The sequence below is a fragment of the Carya illinoinensis genome, chromosome 15 (assembly GCF_018687715.1).
Source record: "Carya illinoinensis cultivar Pawnee chromosome 15, C.illinoinensisPawnee_v1, whole genome shotgun sequence".
NCBI classification, from domain to species: Eukaryota; Viridiplantae; Streptophyta; class Magnoliopsida; order Fagales; family Juglandaceae; genus Carya; species Carya illinoinensis.
This window is the reverse complement of record NC_056766.1, coordinates 12,694,697-12,706,431: the sequence shown is the minus strand read 5'-3', so window position 1 is coordinate 12,706,431 and position 11,735 is coordinate 12,694,697. Positions and strand designations below refer to the sequence as shown.

The following is an 11,735-nucleotide window of genomic DNA, read 5'->3' as shown; positions in this document are numbered from 1 at the left end:
ATAAGAGGTATGAGAAGAGGAAGAGAGTAAGGCATTCCAAACAAAAATCTAATTATACATATTACAACTAAACAGCCAAATGTTTAGCATGAGAAATGCTTTGAAACTCGAATTTATGTCTTGGAATTTTTTTTACTTAGTTATTAAGAAAATATTTTTTAATAATATTGTGATTTTTTTTTTATTTTTTAAAAAATATTTAAGAATATAAAAATGCACCAAAAAAATAAGTTTGTTTTTTTGCCTTATTCGGCGGGCTCCGGGCTGCATCTCTCAGATGTAGCAATACTCGTTTAGCATAAAAATCTAGTTGAGTTAATAGGAAAAACCCTCCACATTCAAGCTAAAATGGAACCATGAAGCTAAGGTTTTTTGAATCAGATGTCATAAGGCTTGGTTTTTAAATAGGAAAACTAAGTTAGAATCTCCAATCCTATAAAAAAATCATAAGAAAGAATAATTGAATACACAAGCCAATCCCTCCAAATTATCAATTTTAGATGAATCACAACCCAAACTATAAAGAAAGATACAATAAATGACACTTCCACACTTTTTATTTTGGAGGATAATGACTCATTTGGGTACTTTGCCTTGCTTGGCAATAGAGATGAGATGAAATATTTATTCAACTTTCTAAATATCACTCAAAATTTTTTATAATGTTATTGATAAATATTATTTAAATATAAAATACTTTTTAATTTAAAATATTTAACTTTTCCATCTCTTCATTACATTATTCAAAACAAAATCCTATACAAATTTTTTAAACTTCTAAACAAAACACAAAAAATAATACAATTTTTTTTTTAATTTAAAACAAAAATAATATTTAAATTTTTTTTGACTTTATAATATTTTTATTCAAAATTTTCTCCCTCATTTTCTAAAACCTAAAAAAATATTTTAGCTTAAAATCTTTTCATTGTTATTTACAAACCATTTTACTAATATTAACAAAATTCTCGTAATTTCTCATTTCATTTCGTTACCCAAGCATAATTTATAATCTCAATTCAAATAATCTTAGAATATTTATAAATAGTAGTAAAATAATTTGATTTAAAATGTTTTATTGAATTTTAAAAAATGAGAGAAAAAAATTGAATAAAAATATTATAAAGTTAAAAATTGTTTGAATATAAAATTATATTAGATTTTATGTTTAGATAATGATTAGGTAACGATTAAATAAAAAATTTAAATTTAAAATATATTTATATTTTAGTGACATTTAAAAAAATTATAAAAATATTTAAAAATATATAACTGTCTAAACAAGTACCAAAGAATAATGTAGTGAGTATTGACAAATTAAAACATGGGGATTTATGATGGAAAAGATTTATTTATAAATTTTATTTTTAACACACTCAATGTAATGTTAATATGAAAGCTCCACATAAATTAAGTTAGAAAATTTTTTAAATTATAACGCATTTCGTTATAAGGTCTAGTTTGTTTTTATAATTTATTTTATTTAATTATTATAATTTTTTAAAAATAAAATACATAATTCAATATTTTAAAATTTTAAAATAAAATACATAATTCAATATTTTAAAATTTTAAAATAAAAATAATATTTAAAAAATATATTCTAATAATATTTTATTTAATTTTTAATTTTTATTTAAATTGATCTAATCTTATTTTCTTATTTATATAATAAGTGAGGCGGTGAATTGTCAGATTTTTTCATCTTTAATACAACTTCTGTACAGGAAACTCGGCCTGGGAACTTCCGGAAGACGGAATAGCCATAGGCATGTTCAACCTCGATGGCAAAGAAGTTATTTTGGAGAAATTTGAAGGCTAATTTGGTCGGATAAAGCATGTAAGGACGACGGGTATGATACACCGACTTCCTCGTAAACTGAAGTCCCATGCCTTCTTTCCATACACTGTGCTTAAGCCTGATGCTCTCCTCGGTACACGACAACCTTAACGTCATCCCAAACTCCACCCCCCCCCCCCAAAACAAACCCTTCTTCTCTCTCTCTCTAAACGTGCTTAGATATTTATAGGTTAGTAAATCACCTAGACTCCCTTCTTAACTTTCCTTTCCTTTCCTTTCCCTTTCCTGAAGAAATCAGCTGGAGGACTTGCTTTAACGACTAATAAACAGAAAAATAACAGAGAAAGATGGCGGACACGGGTCATAAGCATAACCAACCGCCACAGCCAACGCAGGCGCCTCCACCGTCTCAAGCTCTCCCTCTTGGAGCAGCAAGGGGTCCCGTTTATCCTCCCACCGAGCAACTCCCGCATCTCCAGTTCTGCATCCACTCCAACCCTTCATGGCGTTAGTATCTCTCTTTCTCCTACTCCCTCCGCTTTTTCTCTTCGATCTTGCTTTGCGGTTTGATATAGTATTTCCACTTGAATATAATATTACTGGTTCTTTTTAGCTCTGCAAAATAACAAAAAGGGTAAATTTAAGATTCTTTGATCAAAAGGTTGGTGCTTTTGTTGTTATTTTTGTTGGCTGGGCTGTAATGCCCCCATCTATATGGTGGGTTATGAGAGGATCACACAAATTCGTTTCATATACCTTATTTCTTTGTGGATTCTTCCCGTCTTAATTTTGCCTATTATTTTTTCTTTCGTAATCCAGGATTATTTTTCTCTTTTGATTGTATTATGTTTAATTTAAAGTATAGATATGAGCGGCCTTTCTGTTAGTAATTTGTGCTCATTTTAAATTGTACCGTGTGAAACTAATTGTAGAATCGCCTGTCCCAAAAAGTTTGATGGAAAGATGTAGGTTTTATATTTTATTTTTTATTTTAACACTCCCCTCACGCATGGGCGGACTCTAGAGTGGGCCTAACATCAGAAATATTTAATTAAAAAAATAGTCTAGAGTTAGGATCCAAACTCAGCACTTGTGCTCTGATACGGTATGAAATTACGACTTATCTCAAAAGTTTAAGTTATTGAGAATAGTTAAATTTTTATTATTTATTTGTGTCTTAAACTAATTACTTTTAATCAATGTAAATATTACAGTGGAATCATCGATGCTGGCTTTTCAGCACTACATCGTAATGCTTGGAACTACGGTTCTGATTGCTAGTACTCTAGTGCCTCTCATGGGCGGGAGCCATGTAAGTATTTCTCCACCATATCATTTTTTCAACTAGAGTTACTATATATATATGTATATGTATATGTAAACACCCCAAACATGTTATCAAAGCTCAATTTGATGGACTGCAACTTTGCTTTAATCCCAATATTCAAAATTCACTGTTTATGCGAGCAGGGTGATAAATCCCGTGTTATTCAAACAATACTTTTTATGTCGGGACTGAACACACTGCTTCAAACGATGATTGGGTCAAGGCTTCCTACAGTGATGGGTGCATCCTATGCTTTTGTCATACCAGTTTTAGCGATTATCAATGATTTACGTGATGAGGACTTCACATCTGAGCATGAGGTACGTAAAGATTCAGGCAATATGTGACTACTAAGTACTAGAAAGGGAGAAAAATCCTATGATAAATTGTTGCATGTCTAGTCGTTCTCTCTTCTCTTGGTAATACAAGTCTTGACACTTTGCTACATCATCATTATAGAGTTCTTTGTACTTTATGGTAGTATCATTTTTTTTATTTTGATGTCGGGAACCTCTCCAAGGTAGGGCCCTTCGGACTCACTCCTGCAAAGTAAACCCCGGTCCTATGCACCGCACCCGGAAGTATGGTAGTACCATTTTTTTTTTTTTTTATCTGAATGAGCTTAGATGACATAGATTATCTGGTTATTTATTGTTTAGGAGTTATCGTCTGCTGATCTCATGGATGTGGTTAATTCTCTTGATTAACATGTTTAATTGATGAATTCTTTTGAAAATCTTGAATGTTGACACGCCCTTATTTGTGGCCATCCTGGTTTTTCTTTACCTTTTCACTTGCAAGTCATCTGAATTCCTAACTTGGTGATGTTATAAAGCAATTGCATGCATCTCTGTCCAGCTGATTACTAAATTTGGGGACAATTGAGGTGCATGCTTGGTGGGTTTACCATCAAATTGTGTTGCCTTATTCTCGATTAAGTGGGTCTGGTGTTTACAAGTTTTGAGTATTCAAGGCAGAGGATTGTTTGATGATTGTAATTAGGATGCTTGCAGAGGTTTGTCCACACTATGAGAACGATTCAAGGATCCCTAATTGTATGTTCCTTTCTCAACATCATTCTTGGATTTAGTAAGGCATGGGGGAATTTGACAAGGTACATAATAATGATATTAAAATTTGGTTATTACTCTTTTCATCTTAAGGATTCGGGCTTGAAAATTAGTCCCAGTTTTTTTGGGCTCTTATTTTTATTTTTTGTCTGTTCCCACTTTGCTTTTCTCCTCCCCAGGTTATTCAGTCCCCTTGTTCTTGTACCAGTGGTTTGTGTAGTGGGCCTTGGTCTGTTCATGAGGGGCTTCCCACTGGTAATTTCGATTAAAGAGCATTCAAATAACTCAGTGGCATCGAAAATAAATTATTCTGACCAATATCTGTCCTATTGCCTATACAGCTTGCCAACTGTGTGGAGATTGGCCTGCCCATGCTTATTCTGCTGGTTGTTATCCAGCAGGTTATATATCTTTCTCAAACTCGCACCTTGATGCCAATATTCTCTCTGCAAGTCTGATGAACTGTTATGCTTTTTGGTGCAGTATTTGGTGCGGTATTTAAAGCATGCTCTTCCTAGGGGCCATTCCATAGTTGAGAGGTTTGGTTTGCTTTTTTGTATTGGTATTGTCTGGGCTTTTGCAGCTATCCTCACTGCGGCTGGTGCTTACAACAATGTAAGAGATCAGACTAAGATGAGTTGCCGCACAGATCGGTCGTACCTTATACAATCTGCTCCTTGGTATGTCTAGATATGGGATCACAACACCGCTTCTGTAGAATCATGAATTTCTGGTGCATAACCTGGTTTTTTTCCTTTATAGGATTAAAATTCCTTACCCATTTCAGTGGGGTACTCCCATATTTAGAGCAAGCCATGTCTTTGGAATGATAGGGGCAGCACTTGTTACATCTGCAGAGGTTTTATCACTATTCCAGAAATCACCATTTATCCTCTTTGTACAGGATTTCCAAAAGCCTAGCTAGTGTTTAAACCTTAGAACATTTCTCATTGATGTGGAATCTGAAAGTTTAGTTTAGTTTCTTGTTCCCTTTTCCATGATGAAATGTTTATTAAACTTTGGGCAGTCAACTGGAGCATTTTTTGCAGCAGCACGTCTTTCAGGTGCAACTCCCCCTCCAGCACATGTTCTCAGCCGAAGTATTGGCCTGCAGGTACAGCCATAGACTGTCATGCTTCTCTCTCTCTCTCTCTCTCTCTCTCTCTCTTTGTGATACTCCATATGATAAGGATAAGGGTAGGTAGTGTATGGGCTCTCATATTGCTTGGAAAGGAAAAATTCTTGCTCTTTATAATGTTCCAATGGGGCTCTAATTGTATAATTGACTAGTCATTTTGGAAAATAGGTCACGTGGATTAGACTTTTCATTAGGGTATTACAAATGGTATCAGACCTATCCTAAGTAGAAATGTGGGACTTGAGCCATACTACCTACGATGGATTGACCCAACAAGGATGTCGGAAATTTAAGAGGGGTAAATTGTGATACCCCATATGATAATGATAAGGGTAGGTGGTGTATGGGAACTCACATTGCTTGGGAATGAGAAATTCTTGCTCTTTATAATATTCCAATAGGGCTCCAATTGTATCGACTAATCCTTTTGAAGTATAGACCATGTGGCTTGGGCCTTCCATTGGGGTGTTACTCCCTCTCTCTCTCTCTCATTGTTATAATAGCAGCTGAAATGAATCTGGATTTTTCATTAGCAGTTATGCTGCATATTAATGCTATATCTTCAAATGCAGGGTATTTTCTTGCTGCTTGAAGGCATCTTTGGTGCTGCAGTTGGTACTACGGCATCTGTGTAAGCTCTAATGATTAATCTGTTTCCAGTCTTTATTAATCTTACGACTTAAAATCCTTCCGGAAAATGAATGGCAAAAAAAAAAAAAAATAACCTCTTGGGTCCTGGAATGGGTTGGCCATTCCATGGAACTCTCTGGGGTCCTGTTGGGTGTCAGGGACCCGTGGCTGCCTGAAATTTCCAGGTCTAGATCCTTACAGAGGAGCCAAGTCTGTAAGATCATGACACCTTGTAAAATAACTTTTATTCAAGGCTTGTGCCTATCTGTTATGTTATATAAGAAGGTGATATCATTTGAAATTTTTCTGTGAAATAACGCTGGATGGTTAAATTAAATCCTGTGGCTGCCAGAAGATCACTGCTCATGGACTGTAGGAACAAGTAGATACTTGCTTTACATACTTGTTGGGATGATATTGCAGTGAAAATGTCGGCCTCCTCGGACTGACTCACATAGGGAGCAGAAGGGTGGTGCAGATTTCAACTGCTTTCATGATCTTCTTCTCCATATTTGGTTTGTTTTCTACTTCTAACGCAAATGCTTTACCTGTAACCATTTTTTGTTATGGGTAATGCTTTACCCGTAACCTATCATCCAAGGTTTCATTCATTTCATATATAATTATGTTACCTTCATGTCTTCAGGGAAATTTGGTGCCTTCTTTGCATCTATTCCTTTACCAATATTTGCTGCAGCCTACTGTGTTTTATTAGGCATTGTTGGTGAGTGATTTTTCTATTGTTGGACTTGGTCTATTTTAATCTTGTTCATGTCTTCTTAAAGGAAAATTTGCTCTTCCGTTTTGTTATTCACAGCTGCTGTTGGGATCTCATTCATACAGTTCACGAACTATAATTCCTTGAGAAACCAATACGTTTTGGGCCTGTCCCTGTTCCTTGGAATATCTATACCTCAATATTTTGTCTTGAAGACCAATCAGACTAATGGTCATGGGCCAGTTAGAACAGATAGTGGATGGGTAAGTAGAATATACTTTGATGTCATTTTCCCTTCTTTTTTGATTTTTAATACTTATTTTTGCAGTATTTAATCCTCTTTTTTGATCTCATACAATTTTGACTCGGCATCTTATAGGGAGGTAAAGGTTTCAGATGGGGTGTAAAAAAGTTTGTCAAAAGTACTGATTAACCGAATCTGCACCTATAGTGCTCTTCTATATCATGCTTAAATCTAAGAAAATCTATTTATTCCTATTCGTGCAGGTAACACAATTATCAATATTAAGATCCCTACAGTGCTTGCATTTCAATCAATAAATTAATGTAGTTTTTTCTGCCTCAACCTTCCCCAGATGTGCTGAATTAGCAAAACATTTTATGTTGCTAGCTACCTTACCTACACACACTGGGTTTACTGTCTTATGCATTTAATACTCAAATTGCATAAAATTAAACGGTCTTGGTAAAGATTGAGTGGTATTTCTAGTTTGAATCAACCTTAAGTTGATGCCTAATTATGCTTCTCTGCGTGGTAGTTTTAGTATGATTCTATATGACTTCACATTATCTGAAATTCTTTAGTCGTTGTCCTTCATACTCCATAGTTTGAATGTCTCTCCAAAATGACTTTAGAGGATTCTGTGTTGTGAGACAACATAAAGATGATTACATTCCAGCCAGAAAAATAAAAACTTCATGCTCCCAATTCATCACTGTAGTTAACATGTTTTGCGTTGGCCTGATTTTATGTCAATTTTGTAACTGTTGCAGTTCGACAACATCGTTAACACAATATTCTCGTCGCCACCAACTGTGGCGATAATCCTCGGAGTGCTGCTTGATAACACGCTTGAGTGGAAGCAGACAATTCAGGAGAGAGGACTGCCGTGGTTGGTTCCCTTCCAAAATAGGCATGGAGAAGCGAGAAATGCTGAGTTTTATGGCCTGCCTTTAAGGATAAATGAGTATATGCCTACCAGATTTTTCTAAATAACTCTTACCCTCGTGTATATTATATAGCTATATACTAGGAAAAAAATATTAGTTTTATTATGTGTAAAACTAGGTGTGTTCTAATTATATAGATTGTATTGTCACCAATGCGAGCCTGCCGATAATTTGTAGGATCTAGTGGATAGATCCATATCGGTTTTTGATTGTCCATGCCTTCTGTTTCTTTACCCCCTACCCGATTCTCGGAAGACCCTTTTTTCCCAGTAGCCAAATGCATGGAACTCTTGCGCGGTTTGGCTTCTGCAGGCATTGGTACAAGGGGAACTGAGGGGATTCTTTCTAATCTGTGCTATGTGGAAAAGGGAAGTAACCCATAAACCAACTGATGACCTTTGGATATGTTGCTAGGTTTGCACCTGAATTTTTGAATTCAGATACTAGTGGATCATTACTTGTTTTTGTTGATGTTTTCTAAATGATGGATTGGTGGCTCTTGTCATGTTTTGCATGTTTAAGAATCTTCCTAGTTATTTGATTAAATAATCAGAACCAGTAACCGAAAAAAGAAGAACTCAAGTCTTTGGTCGGAGCTTCTTCATTAATAAGTGCAATTTATTTAAGCTTGTATGTCGCAAACTATTCACGTTGCATAATTTGATCTGTAAGATTCAAATTTTAAAATTTAAATTTTTAATCAAATTTATACTGTGTGGATATTGTATGGTGTATAAGTTATTCTTTATTTAATTATGTAGTTATCTTATAATTTGAGCTAGAATTATATCCCAAATATATGTATACAAGATAATTACATTTTGAGCCTCACTGTTTCTCCAATTACAGATGACACGTTTACTTAATTATTAACACATTGTGTTATGATTTGTGCTATAAAAAATCTATTAAGCAAAACCTGTTAGGCCTCGTTTTGTGTATTTTTTTTTATGCACTTTACTGATGTGATTAGTTGTATATTAAAAATAAATTGATTTAACTAATCATATAAGTGTACTGCATAGAGAGTATGCAAAAGTGATTGTATATAGTATTATTCATATTAAAATTGTGATAGTTTATGTTTCATCAATTTTAATAATAAATTTGACATGAGAAATCTGTTAGGCCTCGTTTGTTTATAAAAAGACGAGATGAGATGAAAGTTAAAAAATTAACTAAAATATTATTAAAATATAATTTCTGTTTTTAAATTTGAAAAAAGTTAAATTATTTATTAAAAGTTTAAAAAAATTGTAATGATATGATGTGATGAGATAATTTATATAACCGAATAAAATTTTAATAAGATAAGCGAATAATTATTTTTATGATGAAAAATTTTATTTACAAGTCAATGTGAAGAATAAATATTTACGCAACACGATAAAATATAATTTATAGGAGAGATTTAAAATTTTGAATCTCACAAATCAAATTCAACCATGAGATTGATGCGAAATGTGTATCCTCTACACGACTTGCAAGTATCAAGAATCAACCATCCGCGAAATCTTAATCTCTCTCTATATGTCACTGTTTTTTCTTTTACCCACTGCAATCAAATATTATAATCTTGCCAAAAGGAAGAGTGGACCTAATCTTGCCGGACTTTAGCAAAATACATTAGGTTCCATCTCTCTATCTAGCTTTCGGCAAGAGTGGACCTAATCTTGCCGGCCATTTTTCATTTTTGAATCATCGCCTGATGAAGTCATTGTGCATTATGCTTATCTACTTCAGAAAACAAACAAGAACAGACCTAAGATTCATGAACGCAATGAATAATTTGGGGGCATACCCATACCAAACACATGATTAAAAACAAAAAATAAAAAGAGTAGATGACAAAAAACCCATCATTATTCAAAAAGTAATCACGCACCATCTTTGACTACTTCTGGTGTGATTTATCTATAAAATCCAGACTATAAATAAATTAATTAATTAATTAATTAAATTTTACGTACCAATCTTATAAATCTAGCTAATAATATAATACAAAATCAATAAATTTAATCATTTAATTTATGAAAAATGATGGATATTACACAAATCTTTTTGTGATTTTTTTATATATATTTATATTCTAAATGAGGAATACTATGATAAAATAACTTATAAAAATAAGATTATTTTATAAAAATATGATCATTTTAAAATATGGTTATATCGATCAAGGTTGTAAAAAAGGTTAATTGGATGTTCTGTACGCATCATTATTCTTTATTTTAATAAAAATAATTAAATTTTTAAGTTAGTGTATAAAACACAATATTTACTAAATTGCTGATGAGTAATATTATTAATTATTTTAATTTTTATTATGTTTTTATTATTTTATGATGTGATATTAGATAATTAAAAATTATTTATTATATTTTATTTGTGATAATTTTTAATTATTTAATATTATATTATAAGATGATAACGAGAAATAGGGTAAAGGATAGATTTTTTCTTAAACGATATGGATGAATTGCTCAGCAAGTCAGCATATGACGCGGATCGACAAATGCTGAAACGCGTCGTGGACGTGAAGTTTGAACGCGACAAGATGTTTGAAGATATTCACATTGAAACCGACAAGAAATAAGCAAGCTACGTGCTTACATGCAGACGAATCCAGACTCGGAATCAAGTAACTATTGAGGATGAGGATGACGTTTACGTCGAATCTGTGATCGACCATGAAGGGCTCCACACGTTTGTTAGGATGATGTGAGTCACAGCTTTCCGCCTTCTTGCTAATGCGTGTAGGAATTAGACTCATCATGATGTCCCCACCCACACCAGAAAATGGCATTGGGTCTCCAACTATTAATGCTGGTAGCCTCGTACCACGTACGTATAAGGAAGTGGTATGCTAGCTACTTCCGAATATCCTGTTCTAACTTTAGGACTCAAGAATTATAGTCAACCATCTTCTTGCAACATGTTATTAATTAGGTTAGACATTTTTTGCTTTCGACCTAGCTTGATCATTTTGATCTTTCTATATATTAGTGTGTCATTAAATATTAGTAGTCCATTAAATATACCGCATCGGCCCTGCCCCAATGATGGAGTGACAAGTGTAAAAGAATTTAATCCGGTGGTAGACTAGCGTGGCCTGAGCCGCTATGCAGCCATGCGTGTCTTACACACTCTAAAAATGTCTAGTATGAACATCCTCACTAATTTGATTAGAAAATTGAGTATATATGGAGAATTAGATTTCTAGTACTCAAATTATGAGAATTCTGTACTCTTCTTTTATTATTAATTTGAGTGAAGAATTCTGTATTCTAATCGTTTAAGCACGTACGTTGCTTAAGAAGCTCATAATCAAGCCAAAATACTAAAGGTTGGCTACCGAATGTTGAAGAAAATTATATGGATACAGTAATATGAAAAAATAAATACGACTTTGAGGCGTGTAGAATATTACCTTTAAGATGATAATTGCCCTCACTCGAAAGAGTTTGTTATCGGATTACAAGCAATTCATTTTCAGGATATAACAAAATTACTAATTGCAGATAATAATTTTGAAGTCTTTCATTCAGAATTTTCTACAAAACTATGTAAGTGACTGAAGAAATGAGAAAATGGAATGAATACACTCGTGGATCACTGGTAGTTATATTACTTTAAATGTCATGTTGTTTCATTTAGAAATCAAATGATGTGCCTAGTAAAGTGGTTGGATGCTTCTCTTTTTAAAAGGAGGTCACTGGTTCAAACCACACATATTCAACATTTAAATTATTTTGAAGCATTGCACTCTTCAAGTGGTGCCTCTTCAGCCCACCCTAGGCATTGTATCTATTCGGCCCATGCGTGGTACCACTTTGGCCCAATCATCAAGTCTTTTTGGC

The 11,735-nt window shown here is 33.5% G+C and overlaps 1 protein-coding gene across 1 annotated transcript; it reads left to right on the top strand.

Moving 5' to 3' along the window:
• Positions 1-1,988: 1,988 nt before the first annotated feature.
• LOC122296364 (nucleobase-ascorbate transporter 3-like) lies at positions 1,989-8,389 on the top strand. Its single transcript, XM_043105981.1, has 14 exons — positions 1,989-2,308; positions 3,016-3,113; positions 3,272-3,448; positions 4,142-4,242; positions 4,378-4,453; positions 4,540-4,599; positions 4,682-4,878; positions 4,961-5,057; positions 5,226-5,312; positions 5,909-5,967; positions 6,390-6,481; positions 6,613-6,690; positions 6,784-6,947; positions 7,699-8,389. Exons 1-14 carry the CDS (start codon positions 2,149-2,151, stop codon positions 7,915-7,917), a joined length of 1,665 nt encoding a protein of 554 aa, XP_042961915.1. The 5' UTR covers positions 1,989-2,148; the 3' UTR covers positions 7,918-8,389.
• Positions 8,390-11,735: the final 3,346 nt, after the last annotated feature.